General features: G+C 47.5%; 1 protein-coding gene across 7 annotated transcripts in view; it reads right to left on the reverse strand.

Annotated features, from left to right (window-relative positions):
• The window catches only part of TFDP1 (transcription factor Dp-1), a 121,075-nt gene that overhangs the window by 18,309 nt on the left and 79,932 nt on the right, over nucleotides 1-22,834 (reverse strand). For all 7 annotated transcript variants that reach the window (XM_054011019.1, XM_054011005.1, XM_054011035.1 and 4 more), the window contains exons 8-10: nucleotides 20,777-20,845; nucleotides 18,450-18,601; nucleotides 15,662-15,828 (exon numbers count right to left, since the gene is read on the reverse strand). In XM_054011019.1, coding sequence (XP_053866994.1) covers nucleotides 15,662-15,828; nucleotides 18,450-18,601; nucleotides 20,777-20,845 — 388 coding nt within the window. The remainder of the gene's footprint in view (nucleotides 1-15,661; nucleotides 15,829-18,449; nucleotides 18,602-20,776; nucleotides 20,846-22,834) is intronic.

The following is a 22,834-nucleotide window of genomic DNA, read 5'->3' on the forward strand; positions in this document are numbered from 1 at the left end:
GAACAGGTGGCCAGTGGCTCGAATGGAGGACCTGTGAGCTTGGAGAGAACCAGGTTGAGGTCCCACGTCTGAACGGGCTGACGTTGTTGTGGGTACATCCGGTCTAAGCCCTTGAGGAATCTAACGACCATCGGGTTAGAGAATACCGAGGACGCGAGTTCCCCTGGGTGAAAGGCTGATATAGCGGCCAGGTGAACTCTAATTGAAGATATCGCCAACCCCTGCTGTTTTAGGGAGAGGAGATATTCCAAAATGAGAGGAATGGGTGCCTGCAACGGGGACATGGCTCGTTGTTCGCACCAACATGAGAACCGCTTCCACTTGGCCAGGTACGTGGTGCGTGTTGAGGGCTTCCTACTGCTCAGCAGAATCTGTTGGACAGAGTGTGAGCATTGCTGCTCTGCCTGGGTGAACCATGGAGCAGCCACGCCGTGAGGTGGAGTGATTGCAGGTCGGGGTGACGCAGCCGGCCGTGGTCCTGAGAGATGAGATCCGGACACAACGGAAGCGGGATCGGTGTCTGAACCGAGAGTTCCAACAGTGTGGTGTACCAATGTTGTCTCGGCCACGCTGGAGCGACCAGAATTACCTGTGCCTGGTCTCTGCGCAATTTTAACAGTACCTTGTGGACCAGAGGAAACGGAGGGAAGGCATAAAACAGGTGGTCTTTCCAGGGAAGGAGAAACGCATCCGAGAGGGAGCCCGGAGCTCGACCTTGTAGGGAGCAGAACACGTGGCACTTCCTGTTGTCTCGAGATGCAAACAGGTCTATCTGGGGAAACCCCCACCTCCGGAAGATGGAATGTATGATGTCCGGACGGATAGACCACTCGTGCGTCTGGAAGGACCTGCTGAGTCGGTCCGCTAGTGTTCTGGACTCCAGGGAGGAACGATGCCGTGAGATGGATTGAGTGGGCGATGCAGAAGTCCCACAGGCGAATGGCCTCTTGGCATAGAATTGACGAACGTGCTCCTCCTTGCTTGTTGATGTAAAACATGGCCGTGGTGTTGTCGATGAGAACTAACACACATCGGCCACGTAGGAGGTTGAGAAATGCCTGGCACGCCAGGCGCACCGCCATCAGTTCCCGAACATTGATGTGCAGGGCTAGCTGGGGTGCAGTCCACAGGCCCTGGGTATGGTGTTCGTTGAGATGGGCGCCCCAACCCAGAGATGAAGCGTCTGTGACCAGGTGCAGAGAGGGTTGTGGGGCGTGAAATGGCATCCCCTCGCAGACCACATTGTGATCTAGCCACCAGGTGAGGGAGGTCAGGACCGAGATCGGGACCGTGACCACCATGTTCAGGCTGTCCCGATTTGGTCGATATATTGACGACACCCAGGTCTGGAGTGGGCGAAGCCGAAGTCTGGCATGCCTGGTTACGTACGTGCAGGAGGCCATGTGACCCAGCAGGGTAAGGCACGACCTCACCGTGGTAGTTGGGAACGCCTGGAGCCCTTGAATGAGGCTCGTGATGGTGCCAAATCGGTTGTCTGGCAGGGTGGCTTGTGCACGTCTGGAGTCTAGAACTGCGCCTATGAATTCTATTCTCTGGGTAGGTTCTAGAGTGGATTTGTCCTTGTTGAGTAGGATGCCCAACTCGTTGAATGTGTGCACTATTATGTGGACGTGAGCTTGAACTTGCTCCTTGGTGCGACCGCGTACCAGCCAGTCGTCTAGGTACGGGAACACCTGTATCCCCTGCCGACGAAAGTACGCTGCCACGACAGCCATACATTTCGTGAACACTCTTGGGGCCGAGGATAGGCCGAAGGGAAGGACTGCAAATTGGTAGTGCACCATGTTTACCACGAATCGCAGGAAGCGTCTGTGAGGTGGGTAAATTGAGATGTGACAGTATGCGTCTTTCATGTCGAGGGCGGCGAACCAGTCTCCAGGATCGAGGGAAGGGATAATGGCCCCCAAAGAGACCATGCGGAACTTCAACTTTACTACGAATTTGTTGAGTCCGCGCAAGTCCAAGATGGGCCGCAGGCCTCCTTTGGACTTGGGGATCAGGAAGTAACGGGAATAAAATCCCCTGCCCCTTAACTCCACTGGAACCTCCTCTATGGCCCCCATAGCAAGGAGCGTGGAAACCTCCTGTATAAGAAGTTGCTCGTGAGAAGGGTCCCTGAAGAGGGACGGGGAAGGGGGGTGGGAGGGGGGGATAGAAGAAAACTGGATAGTGTATCCCCTCTCCACTGTGCGGAGGACCCAACGGTCCGAAGTTATAAGGGACCAAGCACGGTGGAAGTGGGAGAGACGATCCCAAAAGGAGGGGGCTGGATCCTGGGGGATGACTGGGGCGCCGTCCTCGACCGCACCTTCAAAAGTTCTGCCTGGGGCCTGAAGGTGGTCTAGGTGGCCCTTGGTTCTGGCCGGGTTGAGGGCCGGCCCACCTTCTTCTACCACCTCGCCCTCGCCTCCGGGTCGAGTCCTGTCTCTGACGAGGCGGGGGGGGGTAGAAGCGCTGAGGCTGCGGCCTAAATGGTCTGCGCTGAGGGCCCACAACATGCATCCCCAGGGAGCGCATGATTGTTCTCGAGTCCTTGAGGCTCTGCAGGCGAGAGTCCGTCTTGTCCGAGAACAATCCATGTCCCTCAAAGGGCAGATCCTGTAGGGTTTGCTGTAGCTCCGGAGGCAAACCCGAAACTTGAAGCCAGGAGATCCTCCGCATAGCGATACCCGAAGCCAGGGTCCTCGCAGCTGAGTCTGCTATGTCCAAGGAGGCCTGCAAGGAGGTCCGAGCCACCTTCTTACCCTCCTCTACCATGGCTCCAAACTCTTCCCTGGACTCTTGGGGAATCAACTCCTTAAACTTCCCCATAGAGTTCCAGGAGTTAAAATTGTAACGGCTCAATAGCGCCTGTTGGTTCGCCGCTCTAAGTTGCAGCCCTCCGGCTGAGTAAACCTTACGGCCAAACAAATCGAGCCGCTTAGCCTCTTTTGATTTAGGCGCTGCAGCCTGCTGGCCGTGGCGCTCTCGTGCGTTCACTGATTCCACCACCAGTGAACACGGTTGGGGGTGGGTATACAAGTACCCGTAGTCCTTAGACGGGACAAAGTACTTCCTTTCCACCCCTCTCGCTGTGGGTGGGATAGAGGCAGGAGTTTGCCATATCGTATCCGCATTGGTTTGTATCGTGCGGATCAGGGGTAGCGCCACCCTCGATGGGGCATCCGCTCCGAGGATGTTCACGATAGGGTCCTGTACTTCCACTATCTCCTCCGCCTGCAGGTCCATATTACGGGCCATCCTACGCAGGAGATCCTGGTGAGCCCGAAGATCTATCGGAGGGGGACCCGTACATGAAGTGCCCGCCACTGCCTCATCCGGAGAGGAGGAGGAAGACGCCTCCGGTGGTACTGGATCCAAGGGGGGGTCCTGATCCCCTTGCTCTTGGGCCGGAGCATCACCTGTACTCGGGTCTATGGTGTCAGGTGGCGTGGACACGGAAGCTTCCATGCCCCCTGGCGGAGGCCGAGAGATGGTGGATTCTGGGGCCCTTCTAACCGAGTGACCCGAGCGAGAGGTCGATGGTATTGGAGCCCCTTGCTCCTGGTGGTACGCCCACGGGGTCCAAAATGACCAGTGAGATGGTCCATGAGAGTGGTCCTCTGCCATCTCCTGCCAATGGCCCAAGTTCCGTTCCTCGGCTTGCCCTTGAGGGGGGTATGCCGATCTCGACAGGTCCTCCGAGGAGCGAGACACCGATCTTGACGGCCATGGCGGTGCCGAGAGAGATGAAACGATCCCCGTGGGCTGCGGTGCTGCACGGTACCGGTCCGGAGATGATCTATCACTGCGCGGTGCCGGCGAACGGTGCCGGGACCGCGATCGGTGCCGATGATCTCGTCGGTGCCGGGAGCCGGATCTGGACCTCGACGAGGACCTGGAGTATGCCCGGTGCCGGGAGCGGCCTCTCGACGTCGAGCGTCGACCGTAGCGGTGCCGAGAACTACGTCTCGACGTTGATCGGTGCCGACGATCATAGCGGTGCCGAGACGTAGACCGGTGCCGAGACGAAGATCTTGGCCGCGAGTACGACCGGTGCCGAGGTGATATTCGGTGCCGGGACTGCGAGCGGCGTGGGGACCTGCTTCTGGACCTGGACCGGTGCCGAGGTTCCAGCCCTTGTGATGGAGGGCGCATCAAGGCAGGTTTCCCCCTTGACTGGACCGGGCGGGTCAACGGTGCCGTCGGTGCCAGTGGTTGAGGCGGTGCCGGCTCCGTGAGAGCTATCAAGTCTCTCGCCGCCACGAAGGTCTCCGGAGTCGACGGGAGTTGTATTACCGCCGGTCTCGATGGAGACGCTATCTGCACCGGACTCAACGGCCTCGGTGCCGGAGTCGACAGTGCTGGAGGCACCTGTTTCCGGTGCTCCACCGGCGCACTCGGCTCTACCCCCGGCACTGGGGGAGCCGGCGTCTTCGGTACAGAGGTCCCCATCTTATGGGCTTTTTTATGCCCCGGGGATAATGACCGGCGCCGAGGTGCCTGCTGCGGTGCCGACGAGGTCCGGTGCCGGGGAGGTTTGTCCGACACCGCCCGCGTTGTCGGCATTGCCGGTGCTGCTGGGGCACTGCGCACCGAGGCGCTAGGTGCCTGGGCCTGGCTCGTAGAAGGAGTGTCCGGGCTAAGTGCCGCCTCCATCAGGAGTTGCCGGAGCCGAAAGTCCCGCTCTTTCTTGGTCCTTGGTCTGAAGGCCTTACAGATCTTGCACTTATCTGTTTGGTGGGACTCTCCCAGGCACTTCAGACAGGAGTCGTGCGGGTCGCTCGTGGGCATAGGTTTAGCGCAGGAGGCGCACTGCTTGAAGCCGGGAGCTCTGGGCATGAGCCCGGGCCCGCGGCCGGGGGAGAAAGGGGGCGACGACCCCCTTAGTCCCCTGGACTATTATAACAAATCTAACAACTTTAAACTATTTAACTATTAAACTACAAACACTAGAACTATAACTATAACTACAACTGCGAATAACTAACTAAGCTAGGGAGAGTGGAGAACAGCTATGCCGCGCTCCACAGTTCCAACGACCGTCAGGGGCGGTAAGAAGGAACTGAGGGGGCGCCGGGTCGGCTGGGGTATATATTCAGCGCCATGAAGGCGCCACTCTAGGGGGCTCCACAGCCGACCCGCCGGTGTTGCTAGGGTAGAAAATCTTCCGACGATCGTGCACGCGGCGCGCACACACCTAATGGAATGGATATGAGCAAGCACTCGAAGAAGAACCTCAGTTACTACACAAGGTAACCTTTTCTTCTTCTTCTTCTTCTTCGAGGAGTGTGGGTGCTCCACTTTAGGTGACTGTTGAGCAATGCCCCTCAGTAGAAGGGAGGGGCTTCAGAGTTAGTTTATTTACGGTGGATAACACCATGAGTTCAAACTGAGCGTCTTGTAGCTGATTGTTATTCTAAAGCATAGTGTTTAGTAAAGCTGTGGCCAGACGCCCAGGTAGCAGCTTTGCAAATGTCCATCATGGACACATTGAGAAAGGCCACAGATGCAGATAACCCTCTGGTGGAGTGTGTGCGGACCCGCGATGGATCTGACAGATTGCTGTTTTGGTAACACAAATGGATACAGTCAGATATCCTTTTGGATAGTCTCCGTTTCGAGATTGTTTGACCCTTCGAATGTTCAGTTGTAGACACGAAGAGGTGAGAGGATTTTCTGAATGTTTTTGTTCTTTCTAGGTAGAAAGCTAGTACTCTGCAGAGGTCTAGTGTGTGAAAGGCGGCCTCCCTGTTGTCAGCATGTGGCTTCAGGAAAAATATAGGTAAGCAGATGGGTTGATTTCAATGAAATGGGGAGGAAACTTTAGGTAGGAACTTAGGGTGCGGCCTTAGGACCACTTTGTCTGTAAAGAATGTAGTATAAGGTGGGTGTGCCATTAGGACACCTACTTCTCCCACTCGTCTTGCTGATGTGATAGAAATGAGGAAGGCCATCTTCACAAACAAGTGCAACGAGGAACAAGTTGCGAGGGGTTCAAACAATTTGCCCATGAGACTGTAGAGCACAAAGCTGAGATTCCACATGGGGGTCAAGGGATGAGTGAAGATAGTGACTCTGTCCACCTTGTCATGGAAGGAGGTGATGGCAGAGAGATGCCTTCTGAGTGAGCTGGTAAATAGACCCAATTTCTTAAGTGTTAATATATAATCAAGGATTCTGGGTAATGGGGACAACTGTGGAACAATTTGTTTGTCCTGGCACCAAGTGCAGAATCGTTTCCACTTATGTATATATGTCTTTCTTGTGCTCAGTCTATGGCTGTTCAATAGTATGTCTTTCACTTCCTTGGAACAGTCCTTCTCGGCCCCCATTAGCCACCGAGTAGCAGGCCTTGAGACGAAGTACTGCAAGGTGAGGATGGCAGACACATCCAGCATCCTATGTCAGCAGGTGAGGTACTACAGGAAGAATTCGGGGTGGTTCCACTGCCATCTGTCTCAGGTACGGGAATCATGTTTGCCTGGGCCATGTGGGTGCAACGTAAGTGACTCTGGATTTGTCCGGTTTGATCTTGTGAATGACCCGACCCAGTAGTGGGATCAGAGGGAATGTATACAACAGTGGGGCTTCCCACTTTACAAGGAGAGCATCTCCCAGGGAGTGGTGTCCCAGCCCGGCTCAAGAGCAGTATTGTGGGCATTTGGTATTCCGAGCTGTTGCAAACAGGTCTATAGTGGGGAACCCCCACAACATATGGTTGTTAGGGTTCCAGTATCTATCTCCCACTCAAGTATCAGAGGGGTAGCCGTGTTAGTCTGAATCTGTAAAAAGCAACAGAGGGTCCTGTGGCACCTTTGAGACTAACAGAAGTACTGGGAGCATAAGCTTTCGTGGGTAAGAACCTCACTTCTTCAGATGCAAGTAATGGAAATCTCCAGAGGCAGGTATATATCAGTGTGGAGATAACGAGGTTAGTTCAATCAGGGAGGGTGAGGTGCTCTGCTAGCAGTTGAGGTGTGAACACCAAGGGAGGAGAAACTGTTTCTGTAGTTGGATAGCCATTCACAGTCTTTGTTTAATCCTGATCTGATGGTGTCAAATTTGCAAATGAACTGGAGTTCAGCAGTTTCTCTTTGGAGTCTGGTCCTGAAGTTTTTTTGCTGTAAGATGGCTACCTTTACATCTGCTATTGTGTGGACAGGGAGGTTGAAGTGTTCTCCTACAGGTTTTTGTAGATTGCCATTCCTGATATCTGACTTGTGTCCATTTATCCTCTTGCGTAGTGACTGTCCAGTTTGGCCAATGTACATAGCAGAGGGGCATTGCTGGCATATGATGGCATATATAACATTGGTGGACGTGCAGGTGAATGAGCCGGTGATGTTGTAGCTGATCTGGTTAGGTCCAGTGATGGTGTTGCTGGTGTAGATATGTGGGCAGAGTTGGCATCGAGGTTTGTTGCATGGGTTGGTTCCTGAGTTAGAGTTGTTATGGTGCGGTGCGTGGTTGCTGGTGAGAATATGCTTAAGGTTGGCAGGTTGTCTGTGGGCGAGGACTGGCCTGCCTCCCAAGGTCTGTGAAAGTGAGGGATCATTGTCCAGGATGGGTTGTAGATCACTGATGATGCGTTGGAGAGGTTTAAGCTGAGGACTGTAGGTGATGGCCAGTGGAGTTCTGTTGGTTTCTCTTCTGGGCCTGTCTTGTAGCAGGAGGCTTCTGGGTACACGTCTGGCTCTGTTGATTTGTTTCTTTATTTCCTTGTGTGGGTATCGTAGTTTTGAGAATGCTTGGTGAAGATCTTGTAGGTGTTGGTCTCTGTCTGAGGGGTTGGAGCAGATGCGATTGTACCTCAGTGCTTGGCTGTAGACGATGGATCGTGTGGTGTGACCGGGGTGGAAGCTGGAGGCATGAAGGTAGGCGTAGCGGTCGGTGGGTTTTCGGTATAGGGTGGTGTTAATGTGGCCATCGCTTATTTGTATGGTGGTGTCCAGGAAGTGGACCTCCCGTGTAGATTGGTCCAGGCTGAGGTTGATGGTGGGGTGGAAGCTGTTGAAAGCATGGTGGAATTCTTCCAGGGTCTCCTTCCCATGGGTCCAGATGATGAAGATGTCATCAATATAGCGTAGGTAGAGAAGGGGCATGAGTGGACAAGAGCTGAGGAAGCGTTGTTCCAGGTCAGCCATAAAAATGTTGGCATATTGTGGGGCCATGCGGGTGCCCATAGCGGTGCCACTGGTCTGGAGGTATATATTGTCACCAAATTTGACAGAGCCAAGGGAGGACTGGAGAGCTGTCCTGGCGATGAGACACCCTTCAGAAATGTTTGCTTGTCATCTGGTACATGGTCAACAAAGGCTGACATTTTAGAAAAGAGATGTGTGTTTTTGGCCAGCAGGGCCGAGTAGTTTGCTATGTGGAATTGTAGCGTAGCGGAAGAATAGGCTTTCTGCCTGAAAAGGTCCAGTCTTTTCCTCACCTTATTATAAGGGGTGGTTTTGGACTGACGTTGTTTTCCCCTTTGATTGACCATCTCTACCATAAGCGAATTTGGTGTGGGGTGGGTAAATAGAAACTCAGCCCCTTTAGCTGGCACATAATATTTTTTGTCCTGCAAGAGGGAGGGGCTATTGCGCTGGTGGGGTCTGACAGATTGTTTTCGCAGAGTCCATTATGGCAGCATTAATAGTCAGCTCTATTTTTGCTGTTGAGGATGCCTGAAGTATGTCTGTGACTATGTTGGGCCTCTGGTTGTTCTGATACTGAAATATCCAGGGATTTGGTTACCCTTTTAAAGAGATCCTGGAAAATAATCTCCCACCATGGGTGGTGGGGGCGTTATTGTTTCATCCAGAGATGAAGACAAAATGTGTGGGTGGCAGTGTATCACCTTCAGGTGCATCCTCAGGCTCTTCAGCCTCTTAATACTGTGCCTCAGAGTGCTGGGTCCATTGGTGAAGGGGACTGTGTTGTTCTGGATCTTGGTGGGTTGGAAAGCCTGAGGTTCTGGGCCCTATAAATAGCCCATGGGTCCCAGTAAGGCCAATTTGGTGGAAAAGAAATAGGAGGCAGTAGCCAGTGTTGAGTCTGCCAGCCACACAGTTCCACAGGTGGTTGGTGATTAGAGGGTCCAGGTTTAAGGGAGAAGTGGCAAGGGGTGTATATGCCTCCCTCAACCTCTTCCTCATCACTGGAGAGGGGAGGTGCTGAGCCACCAGGAGTTGTCATTTTGCTTGGTCCCGGCCTCGCTGAGGTACCATCGGTACCGAATAGAGGAGTTCCTGGTGTCAGCAGCGTGCTCTGACTAGGAATTAGAGCACGAGCTGTCAGTGTCGATCATTTGCTGTGTTGTGCAGGTGTAGCAGGTGGAGCCACAGCACTACTCGGTGACGAGGTTTGCTTCGGCTCCATTGGTTCCGAGCTGGGACGTTTTGCTTTAGGGCGCATACCTTGGCCGCACCGGGTCCATAGCTCATCTGGAAATCTTGGTACTGGACATTCCTGATGCCTCGTGGTCCGAGGCTCTCGGTACTGTGGCAGACTTTCCACTTGGGAGCAGGCTGGTTAGCAGCCGTTTTAGAGGTAGAACCCTGTCAGACGCTGCCGCTGGCGACTGCTGCCCAGGAGGCATCCTGAACTCAGGGTCGGAGGCTGGCTTGAGGGATTTCTCCATAATCAGGAGTTTAAGCTGAAGATCCCTGGCCTTCCTTGTCCGAGCAGTTAATTTCTTGCAATGGGGACACTTTTGAGCAATGTGTGTCTCACCGAGGCAGGAGACACACTGTGCGTGGCCATCAGAAATAGGTATCGAAAGTCTGCAGGTCAGGCATCATTTAAAGCCAGGAGAGCCGGGCATGCCTCAGAGAGTACTTGTTTTGGAGAGTGAAACAGGATAAGCCCATTATTTTTCTCTTGCTTTTCAAGCTGGGGAACTGCCAGGGCAGCAGGATGAGGGAAAGGTAAAATTTAGGAAAAACAGAAAATATTAAGCTATCTGAAGTTAGAGAGGCACTGCTGTTGCTCCGACAAGCTAAAGGCAGTAAAGAAGGAACTGGGGGATGGTTGGCTGCGCACACCAAGTAGCCACTTGGAGATGGCTGCTGCACATGTGCGGACAACCAGGACACTGCTACTACAAATCTCAGATTACAAGTGCAGGGTTCCAAGACACTCAAAGTGGAGCACCCACAGGGACACACCTTGAAGAAGTATAATTTATTTTTTCAAAAACAGTTTCATGGCCTTCTGAATACTCTTCTGTACACTCAGATTACATTTCTCCAAAATAAAACCTTAACAGTTCATGCCCAGACCTCTGCCCATAGTGGATTTCAAACTTCAAAGTTGCTAGAACCTGTGAGCTTAATGGAATGCTAGGGGTTAGGGGAGAGGCTATATCTCAGGAACCCCTTGCTCAAATGACCCCACATTTGGATCACTAACCCTACTCTCCTAAACTCCCAAGAGCACTGGAGCTCCCACGGGGAAAAAACTGATGGGTGCTCTGCAACAGCAGCCGAGCTCCCCTCACCTGCCCCGCCTCCTCCTCCCCTGAGTGCACTCCGTCCTTGCTCCTCCGCCTACCTCCCAGCTGCCGCCGGTATGCATCCGAAGAAGTGAGGTTTTTACTCACGAAAGCTTATGCCCAAATAAATCTGTTAAGTCTTTAAGGTGCCACCAGACTCCTTGTTGTTAGTGTAGACAAAGCCTTAGGTAGAACAGAGCTGCCCTCCATTATAAAATTAGAGGGAGAATGGAAGGGAGGAGCTCTACACCTTCATCATCAGCTTAAAGGGCTCAAGGAGATGTTAAGTAGCCTATTCAGCTTAATGAGATGTTCTCAGATGAAAGAGAACACAGCCTGACACAACCCTGACACCTGTGAACTGGCACATTCATGTGGCATGGGAGTTGTGTTTCCCCGCTCCCCAGAGCTGGAGAGTTTCTGATGTGCCAAGCATACCTGTTCTCAGCACTTCACACCAATCTCAACAGTGCGTTTTTGGTGCCTGCTCCAAACATGCCTATTGTAAGCTCACCACCCAGAGGGGAGGGGCTTGGAAGCTAATAGAAAGGCATGCCTCCTTGGAACCTGCCTCACATTGGGGGGCAAGCGGGGAGGGAGAAGGTCACAATACATGGCAGGGCCCACCCATAGCCTGGCGCACACAGTGGGGCAGAGAACAGGACTGAGACATTCCCAGGGACCAGGAACCTCAGATTTCAGCTCAGATAGTGGGAGGAAGAAGGGCTCAGACCCACGGCCCAATAGGTGAGCCCCTTCTAAAACCTGGCTCACGTAAAGGGGCAGGAAAGGGGGAGGGGGAGTCATAACACACCTGTAGATGGCCTGGGGGCTCCCAGATTGTGGTACACACCTAGAAGGGGACTGTGGGGCTAACAGGCACCTCACTCACCCCCCCATATCAATGTCCTACCACTTCCCTCCCCCATCACCTGATCCCCCAATCCCTCTTCTCCTCCTATTCCCACATACTTTTCCACTGTTAGTCACCCTCCCCCAGCAAGCATTTGTAGTTTATTTTCTTTTTAAAAAATAGCTTCAGTGCCTTCAAATATTCTGCTGTACTCAGATTTCATTTCCCCAAAACAAAATTCCCCCCTTGACAAAGAAAGATTGGAGCAGTATGTTTGGGGCTTTTTAAATTTCAAATGTCTGCCCTGAGTTGGATTTGAACTCTCAGTGCCTGACACAATGCTCAGATTCAATATCATCATCATACCCTTGGAGCCACCTAAATCCTATGATGTGAGGGGAAATAAACAGGAAGAACTAGAAATATTAAGTGAATAATCACTTACAGCATAATTAGCATCAGAGATTTGGTGGGATAATTCACATAACTGGAACATTGGTACAGAAGGGTACAGCTTGTTCAGTAAAGACAAGCATGGGAAAAAAGAGGAGTTGGTTTTGCTTTGTATATCAAAAATGTATACACTTGCACTGAGGTCAAGATAGAAGTGGGAGGCAAACCTGTTGAAAGTCTCTGAGTAAGGATAAAAGGGGTAAAAAACAAGAGTGATGTCCTGGTAGGAGTCCACTGTAGACCACCTAACCAGAAAGAAAAGAAGAAAAAAAAATAAAAATAAAAAGGAGGTGGATAAGCCCTTTTTTAAACAACTAACAAAATCATCCAAAGCACAGGACTTGATGATGATGGGGGACTTCAACTACCCAAACATCTGTTGGGAAAACACCACAACAGGACACAGATTATCCAACATGTTCTTGGAATGCACTGGAGACAACTTTTTATTACAGAAGGTGGAGAAAGCGACCAAGGGAGAGGCTGTCATAGATCTGATCCTGACAAACAGGGAGTAACTGATTGCATATTTGAAGGTGGAAGGCAGCTTCGGTGAAAGTGACCAAGAAATGATGAGTTCATGATTCTAAGAAATGGTACGAGGGAAAACAGCAGAATAAAGACAGCAGATTTTAGGAAACTCAGAATTGGTAGGTAAGATCCTGTTGGAAGAAAGTCTAATGGGAAAAACACAGTTCAGGAGAATTAGGTTTTGTTTTTTTTTTTACAGAGACATTATTAAGGGAACAAGAGCAAACTATTCCAGCATGTAGGAAAGATAAAGTATAGTGAGAGACAACTTTGGCTTAAACCAGGAGATCTTCAATGACCTGAAACTCAAGAGAGTCATACAAAAACTGGAAATTAGGTCAAATTATTAAGGATGAATATAAAAAAAAACAACAACTAAGCACGTAGGCACAAAATTAGAAAGGCCAAGGCACAGAATGAGATTAAATTAGCTAGGGACAAAGGGTACCAAGAAAACATTTTACAAATACGTTAGAAGCAAGAGGAATACCAAGGACACGGTAGGCCCATTACCCTATGAGGAGGGAAAGACAATCACAGAAAAACACAGCAATGGCTGGAAAAAAAAATAATGCCTTTTTTGTTTCAGTTTTCAAAAAAAAGGTTAGCAGTGATTGGACGACTACCATAATGAACATTAATGTAAATCGGGTAGGATCCGAGGTTAAAACAGAGAAAGAACAAGTAAAGAATTACTTAGACAAGTTAGATGTCTTCAAGTCAGCAGGGCCTGATGAAATACATCCTAGAATACTTAAGGAACTGGCTGGAGAAAGATCTCTAAGCTGCTAGTGATTATCTTTGAGAACTGGTGATGGACAAAAGAGATTCCAGAGGAATGAAAAGGGGCAAATATAATACCTATCTATAAAAGGTAAATAAGGATAACCCATAGAACCACAGACTAATCAGCTTAACTTTGGTACCCAGAAAAATAATGAAGAAAACAATCAAACCATCAATTTGTAAGCACCTACAAGATAATAAGATGAGAAGAAATAGTAAATATGGATTTGTCAAGAACAAATGTCAAACCAATCTAACATCCTTCTTTGACAGGGTAACAAGCCTTGTGGATGGGGGGGGAAAACAGTAGATGGGCCATCTCTCTACTTTAGTAAGGCTTCTGATACAGTCTCACATGACCTTCTCATAAGCAAACTAGGAAAATACAGCCTAGACAAACCTACCATAAGATGGGTGCACAGCTGGATGGAAAAGTGTACTCAGAGTAGTTAACCATAGTTCTCAATCAAGCTGGAAGGCATATTGAATGTTGTCCCACAGGGATCTGTCCTGGGTCTGTTCAATTCAAGATCTTTATAAATGATTTGAATACCACCATAGAGAGTACACTTATAAGTTTGGCGATGATACCAAGCTGGGAGGGGTTGGAGGACAGGATTAAAATTCAAAATGATCTCAACAAACTGGAGAAATGGTATGAAATAAATAGGATGAAATTCAGTAAGGACAAATGCAAGGTACTACACTTATGAAGGAATAATTAACTGCACAAATACAAAATGGGAAATGACTGCCTGTGAAGGAGTACTGCAGAAAAGGATCTGGGGTTTATTGTGGATCACAAACTAAAGGAGTCAGCAATATAATACTGCTCCCAAAAAGTAAACATTCCGGGCTCTATTAGCAGGAGTCTTGGAAGCAAGATAAAAGTAGTAATTATTTTACTCTACTCAGCACTGATAAGGCCTCAACTGGAGTATTGCGTCCAGTTCTGAGCACCACACTTCGGGAAAGATGTAGACAAATTGGAGGAAGCTGAGAGTAGAGAAAAAAAAATGATTAAAGGTTTAGAAAATGAGACCTATGAGGAAAGATTGAGGGGAAGAAAAAAAAAGGTTTGTTTAGCCTGGAGAAGAGAAGACTGAGCGGTGACAACAGTCTTCAAGTAGGTAACAGGTTGTTATGAAGATGAGGGTAATAAATTGTTCTCCTTATACACTGAGCACAGGATGAGAGGTAATGGGCTCAAATTGCAGCAAGGTAGATTTAGGTTAGACATTACAAAAAATGTCTTAACGGTAAGGGTAGTTAAACATTGGAACAAATTATTTATGGAGATTCCACAATCTCCCTAATTGGAGGTTTTTAAGAACAGGTTAGACAAACACTTGTCAGGGATGGTCTAGATCAGTGATCAGAGCGGCCCACGCCACTTCCCGCAGCTCTCATTCATCAGGAACGGCGAATTGCAGCCACTGGGAGCTGCAGGCGCCGTGCAAATGTAAACAGTCTGGCGGCCCACCAGCGGATTACCCTGATGGGCCGCAGGTTGCCCATCACTGGTCTAGATAATTCTTAGTCTTGCCTCAGTGAAGGGGACTGGACTAGATGACCTATTGAGATCCCTTCCACTCATACATTTCTGTGATTCTATGTAGAGGTAGTTTTCCAGATAGCCTCTCTCTCTGTACTTGTTTAGCATAAACCATTAGGTATGAGAACCTTAGCATGCCTAACTGGAGAAGCAAACTTTTTCAAGTAACATTTTAATTTGATTTCCCCCAAAAGGGTGGTGGGTGCCATGCATTCTGTTGGGGTAACCTTTGAGCATCTGAGTACCTGGTGCAATGATCTGAGCCCTAGTTCGTTCTCTATTTGTGAGCAAAAAACACTGTCTATTTTTAGAATATGTCAATTTTTAACAAGCTGTTTTTCCCCCCTTAGTGCTGTATCTCTGCAACCCATTGGTCAGGTGACCCCAAATTTCAGTCACTGACTGTACCCCTACCTCTACGAAGCATAACAAATTTCAAGGCAATCTCATTAACTAGGGCTTTTAGAACCCCTAGAATAAATAGACTTTAAACTATATAGCACAGCTGTCACTCTGCTGTAACACTATAGAATTTTTTTTTAACTATTTACGAAGAGAAGCTGAAGAAGTCGGCACAAACTGTGAAGCTCCATCCACAACCATCAATGGAAGAAAGAATTAAGACAGCAGTAGTCCGGCAGCTCCCTTTATCTTCTCGAGTGAGGAGCAGGAGAGTGAGGGCACACACGATGACCAGACAGACCCTGCTAGAGAAAAATCTTCAGACCTGGGCGCATGTGCATCCTGAAGTGTAGTACGCATAAGGAAAACCACTTGAAAAAGGAAAAAATATCAGTCTTGTTCTTACCACTTACATCCTACTATAACAAACACACTTTTAAGAATAAGTTAAATATCTACACTGTTGGCTAATGAAAAGTTAGCCAACTGAACTTTTTATAGATGGGTCAAGTCAGAATTTTAGTTCAACCAGTTTTTCCTCAAGTCCTATTTCAAAGAGAAAAACAGCAGAAGTATCTTACTTTGAGTAACTAACCTGTCACATATGGTTCCAGAGCTTTAGGAACCAAACTCCTTGCAATTTTTAGGTCCTCTGCTGAACAGCTTCCAGATTCTAGCCCACAAGCCATTCCCATTCGCTTTAGTACTTCTATATCATCATGAATTTCAAAAGTATTGTCAAAATTAAATAGATATTCAAACCTGGAGGCGAGAAATTCAATCAGCTTGAATTACTTGCACTAATTTTTCCAAAACATTTCCAACAGAGTGTGGTACTTCAAGAAAATGAAAACATGGCCATTACAACATATGTAGCCTTCATATTTTGTTCTAGTGAGCAATTCCAATGTCTCAAAATTCATACCTTTGTTAACTATATAAGAAACAAATAATGAAAATGTTGCATGTTGCCAAAACCATTAACAGGAGATTTAGCTGCAAACCCATAAGAACACAAGAATGACCATACTAGATCAGACCAATGGTCCACCTAGCTCAGTATCCCATCTTTCAACAGTGGCCAATGCCAGATGCTTCAAAGGGAATAAATAGAACAGGGCAATCATCAAGTGATCCCTGTCATCCACTCCCAGCATCTGAAAATGAGAGGTTTATGCACACCCAAAGTATGGGGTTGCACCCCTGATCATCTTGGCTAATAGCCATTGATGAACCTATGATTAAAGCTGCGAGTTTGTCATGGAAATTACTTTCTGGGACTTTTGCACTGGCCACTGACGGGACGGTCTCGGGCCACTGCACCCCCCTCCCACTGCAGCAGCAGGAGTTTGGGTGTGGGAGGGGACTCATAGCTGGGGCGTAGAAGAGGGCTCTGGACAGCAATTACCTTGGGGATGCTCCCCGGAAGCGACGACATCCTTCAGCTCCTAGGTGGAGGTGTAGCCAGGGGGGCTGTGTGTGCTGCCTCTGCCTGCAAGCACCACCCCCGCAGCTCCCATTGGCCGTGGTTCCTGACCAATAGAAGCTGGTGCTTGGGGGGAGGCAGCGCACAGAGCTGTGTGGCTGCGCCTCCGCCTAGGAGCTGAGGGATGTCGCCCATGTTTATTGCCCATGACCTGTCCATGACTTTTATTAAAAATACCCATGACTAAAACATAGCTTTACCTATCATCCATGAACTTATCTAATTCTTTTTTTAATCCAGTTATAGTTTTGGCCTTTAAAACATCCCCTGGCAACAAGTTCCACAGGTTTACTGTGTTATATGAAGAAGTACTACCATTTGTTTGTTTTATACCTCCTGTCTATTAATTTCATCGGGGACTTGATTTTGTGAAGGGACAAATAACACTTCCTTATTCACTTTCTCCACACCATTTATGATTTTATGGACCTCCATCATCTCCCCTCATTAGTTTCTTTCCCAAGCTGAACAGTCCCAGTCTTTTTAATCTCTTTTCATATGGAAGCTGTTCCATACCCCTAATCATTTTTGTTGCACTTCTCTGTACATTTTCAGTTTCTAATATATCTTATTTGAAATGGGGGGAACCAGATCTGCACACAATATTCTAGATGTTGGCATAGCACAGATTTTTATAGAGGTGTTATGATATTTACTGTCTTATTTTCTCTCTCTCTTTCCTAATGGTTCCTAACACTGTTCGCTTTTTTGACTGCTACTGCAGACTGAGCTGATGTTTTCAGAGACTCCATAATGACTCCAAGATCTCTTTCTTGTGTGGTAACAACTAATTTCGACCCCATCATTTTGAATGTACAGTTGGGATTGTGTTTTCCACTATGCATTACTTGTATTTATCAACACTGAATTTCATCTGCCACTTTGTTGTCCAGTCACTATTTTGTGAGATCCCTTTGTAACTCTTTGTAGTCTGGTTTGGACTTCGCTATCTTGAGTAATTTTTTTATCATCTGCAAACTCTGCCACCGCAATATTTACCTTTTTTTCCAGGTCATTGATGAGTATGTTGAACAGCACTAGTCCCAGTACAGCTCCTTGGAGGACTCTACTATTTACCTCTCTGCACTGTGAAAACTGACCATTTATTCCTACCCTTTGTCTCCTGTCTTTTAACCAGTTACTGATCCACAACATGACCATATCCTATGACTGCTAAGTTTCCTTAAGAGCCTTTGATGAGGGACCTTGTCACAGGCTTTCTGAAAGCCTAAGTACACTATTCCCTCTAGATCACCATTGTCCACATGTTTGTTAACCCCCTCAAAGAATTCTAACATATTGGTGAGGCATGATTTCCCTTTCTAAAAGCTGTGTTGGCTCTTCCCCAGCAAATTGTGTTCATCTGTGTATCTGATAATTATGTTCTTTACCATAGTTTCAACCAATTTGCCTGGTACTGAAGTTAGGCTTACCGTCCTGCAAATGCCAGGTTCACCTCTGGAGCTTTTTTTAAAAATTGGTATCACATTAGCTATCCTCCAGTTATCTGGTACAGAAGCTGATTTTAATGATAAGTTACATACCACAGGTAGTAGTTCTGCAATTTCATATTTGAGTTCCTTCAGAACTCTTGGGTGAATACCATCTGATCCTTGTGACTTATTACTCTTTAATGTATCAATCTGTTCCAAAACCTCCTCTACTGACACCTCAATCTGGGACAGTTCCTCAGATTTGTCACCTAAAAAGAATGGCTCAGGTATAGGAATCTCCCTCACATCCTCTGCAGTGAAGACTGATGCAAAGAATTCACTTAGCGTCTCCGCAACGACCTTATCTTCCGTGAGTGTTCCTTTAGCACCTTGATAGTCCAGTGGCCCCACTGACTGTTTAGCAGGCTTCCTGCTTCTGATGAAAAAATTCATGAACAACCTACTTGTCATTTGAAATACTACAATCGATCACGGTCTTCTTGCTGGTGTTCACAATGATAAATGGCAGATGTATGACAGAATTGGAAGGCGGTGGTCGGTTTGCCTGTTGTTCTGTTTGACGATTTCGTTGAACTAGGTTCTTGAAGGCAATTTGCTGCAAAAAGTAATAGTGGCTTACAAAACTACACATATTCAACAATTATTCCTGGTTATTCTCTTATTAAAATGTATATATTTGTGGTGTCTCTGAAGAAACTAAAGCAGAACTAGGAATCTCAGTATTTAAAAGAAATATTTAAGTCCTATCAACTTGACACTGTCAACTTTTTCCAAACTTGTAAATTACTGAAATATACAAAATACAAAAATACATTTGGAATTAACCAGTTTACTTTAATGAAAATATTTTGAAACTTAAGAAGCAGACATTTATCATGTAAATGTTCCTCCACTTCTTTAATGTTACTAAACATTGAACACAAGTCAAGGATACCATAACCCAGCAGATCTCAAACTGTGGATCAGGACCCCAAAGTGGGTTGCAGCCCCATTCTAATGGGGTCGCCAGGGGCTGGCATTAGACTTGTTGGGGCCCAGGGCCAAAGCTTGAGCCCCAATGCCTGGGGCCAAAGCCAAAGGGCTTCAGCCCTGGGTGACGGGGCTCAGGTTTTGGCTTTGGTCCCCTGCCCAGGGTGGTGGGGCTTTGGTGGGCTCAGGCTTCTCTCTCCCCTCCTGGGGTCATGTAGTCATTTTTGTTGTCAGAAGGGGGTCACGGTGCAATTCATTTGAGAAACTCTACCATAACCCAACACTAGGGCTGGCTGAAAATCTTCCATTAGAAAATTAGATTTTCGACTAAACTAAATTTTCCACAGAAAGCTTCTATTTTCCAACCAGCCCACACCAGCATTTGTGGCAATAGTCAGTTTTCTTTCTGAACCTTTAGCCTAAAGTTATGTCTACACTACAAACCTGATCACCCCTACTAACAATATTTGCAACTGTAAGTGCACACAAAGACAAACCACGTTCAGAATGTCCTCAGATTTTAATTTGTAAAGGTGTCACAGAATTATGCACTGAAAAATGCATAAAAGTTTGGAGAAAACTGGAGATTTTAACCACTACTGGGGGCAGTTGTGGCTTCTGACAACGTAGGAGGCGTGGTGGTAAAACTTCTTTAAAGAAAATAAATTTGAACTCCCAATTCCTGACACACCAGACTCGTACTAACTCCTCCTTCCTGCCACCTACAATAGTAAATAGAAGTAGTAGTTACACACCTTGTGAAGTAACGATGGTTCTTTGGGCTGGTCCCCACTAACGCCCCACTTCGGACTAAGGTACGCAAATTCAGCTACGTTAATAATGTAGCTGAATTCGAAATACCTTAGTCCGAACTTACCGCGGGTCCAGACGCGGCAGGGAGGCTCCCCCGTCGATGCTGCGTACTCCTCTCGCCGAGCTGGAGTACCGGCGTCGACGGCGAGCACTTCCGGGATCGATCCCAGAACATCGATTGCCTGCCGCCGGACCCTCCGGTAAGTGTAGACGTACCCTTTGAGATGCATGTCCCTATGGGTGCTCCACTGTAGGTGTGCTTGTGCCCCAGCGCTGCTGATTGGAAAACTTTGGTAGCAGCATCCATTAGGCCTGCACATGCGGTGGTGCACCCATAGGAACACTACTCGAAGAACATTAGCTAGATTTTTCTGCTAAAGTGATCAGCAATGAAGTTTAAATTTAGCTTTTAAATTCACCTAATTACATTTCAGAGTTACTCCACTGAGATGAACAGGGATGTATCTCACATCTTTTAGAGCTAGTGTTTCAACATGGAACTGGTTCACATACCGAAAGTTATTTTTCCAAACATGAGGACTCAAAACTTAATTTTCTAGTGTAATATATTTGGCAGACAAATTTGGTGGCATGGCTGTATTCTCAGGTCACGAATCACAGAAAACAAAATGCCAGTACTCCTTAAAAATAAAATATACAAATCTGAACAGCTGTAAAATTAAACAACATTTCAAATCGGAGATCTGAATTGAATGTCAAAATTCAAGGAATAAAAGTACAGCTTATATTGTCATTGTCAACAAAACCTTAGTTTAAATGCACTTGAAGCTGGCATGGAATTTAACACGGAACACTGGGTTCTTGTCAACTTCTCCTACAGCACAACAGTCTTGGCTACAGTGCTAAATTCACATTGCGTGTGTATTCTTCAATCTCCTGCTAGATCTTTTGTTTTTAATGTGTGTAAGAAAACTGGTATACAAATACAAGTTACCTTGCCCTACAGACAAGAGTACCTTGACTGTACCTGTAGAATAAGTTCTTGTAGCTGAGATTGTTTTTGCTTTATTCTTTCAAGTCTTCTCTGTCTCTCCACCTTCAGAAAGAAAAGGGGTTTTATTTTAACAGTATTTCATATTCAAATATATTTTATGATGAAAACATTTGGCATTAAAATGCCATCCACTGAATTTTAATAAATTTTTATACTGCTTTTTAGTGCGTGGTCTCAAAAAACAAAAGTTTTTATATCAACTGGAAAACTAGGGAGTTGGCATTATATTAAATCACATACAAAAAAGATAGTAAATTCCATAAATTTAAGTTTTGAGCCTGAGACTATCTAAGCTAGTGAAAGTAAAATTTCATGTGGTGTGATTTGACAGTTTAATTCAGATATTTCCATACTATAGGGTTACCATATTTCAACAATCAAAAAAAGAGGACGGGAGGAGCCCCGCCCTAGCCCTGCCCCCATCCTGCCCTAGCCCCGCCTTTGCCCCTTCCACTTCCCACCCCCCTCAGGATCTCCAGCCCTCCCCCCCCACTCCTTGTCCCCTGACTGCCCCATCCTGAGACCTTCCCCCCCATCCTACCTGGCCCCCTAGGATCCTATCCCCTACCTGTCCCCTGACTGCCCCCTCCTGAGACCCTCCCCCCATCCTAACTGGCCCCCTAGGAGCCTACCCCCACCTGTCCCCTGACTGCCCCAACCCTTATCCGCACCCCCACCCCCAGACAGACACCAGGGACTCCCACACCCCATCCAACCACTCCCCACCCCCTGACAGCCCCCCCGAACTCCCGACCCATCCAACCCTGCTCCCTGTCTCTTGACTGCCCCCTCCAGAACCATCCTGCCCCTTCTCCGACCCCCTTACCGTGCTGCTCAGAACAGAGTGCTGCAGAGGAGCGTGCTCGGCAGCAAGGGAGGGGGGAGCAGGGGGAGGAGCTCCAGACTGCCGGAGGCCTGAGGCAAACGGCCAGCCGGTGATCTGAGAATGCAGAGAGGGGGAGGGAGGGAGAGAGAGGAGGGGAGTGGTCTCAAGTTGCAGGAGAGAGGAGGGGGAAGTGGAGGAGGGGCTCTGGCTATCAGAGCCCCGTGCGAGTGGCACGATCCGCCCGGCTGCCCTGTCAGCCGCGCGCGCTCTGCATGGGGGGGAAATCCGGACATTTACAAATTCCCTGGACGCTATTTTTAACTCAAAAAAGCTGGACATGTCCAGCAGAATCCAGACGAATAGTAACCCTACCATACTAACACAGTTAAACTATTTGCAAGATTATTTCAAGCCAAAGACCTTACTTATTACAGCAAATTGTGTGTTATGAAATCACAGGTGTCAAAACAACTGAACCTCCAGTGAGTATATACACTATAGATAATTTCAATAGTGCCTAGCAGTCAAGAGGATTTAGCTTAAGGCCCAGATTTTTAAAGGTATTCAGGAGTTGCTGCACTCAGCATTGCAATGCCTAACTGACTTAGAAGCCTAAATCTCATCTTCAAAAGGAATGTAGGTACTTAAAAGCTACAATCCCATTGATGGGGATGAGGGCCTAAATGAGTAAGATGCTTTAGAAAATGGGGTTTAGGGTAAAATTTTTAGAAAAACCTATATCCACATATACAATACTTGGCCTGTTTTGGAAACATTTATTTTTCAAGGGTGAAGCTACACATTTTCCATTGATACAGGACAGTATTGTTTGTGCATTAGGCAGTGCAATTTTACAAGTTTATAAAAAACCCACATTTTATTATAAAAGGTACCTGGGTAAGTTCAGTTATAACTAAAATTACAACAGAATTCACGTGATAATCCCCTATTTCCAAATATTCAAATCTTCCTGGAAAAAGCTACTCTTCTGGGCTGAATTTTTCCATGGTTAGGCCCAGTCTAGAGGCGATTTTGTGTTTTGTTTGGAAGTTAAAAAAATGTCTTTACCCATTTCCACATTACACAACAACCAGAATACACACTTTCTCCAATTAAAAAGAAACTGAAATCATTTTTTCTTGTGTAAGAATCAAAGGTCTGAGAACTTGAAAGTTTGAAATTCAGATTGAGTCTTAATTTGCACA

Source organism: Malaclemys terrapin, chromosome 1 (genome assembly GCF_027887155.1).
Source record: "Malaclemys terrapin pileata isolate rMalTer1 chromosome 1, rMalTer1.hap1, whole genome shotgun sequence".
NCBI classification, from domain to species: domain Eukaryota; kingdom Metazoa; phylum Chordata; order Testudines; family Emydidae; genus Malaclemys; species Malaclemys terrapin.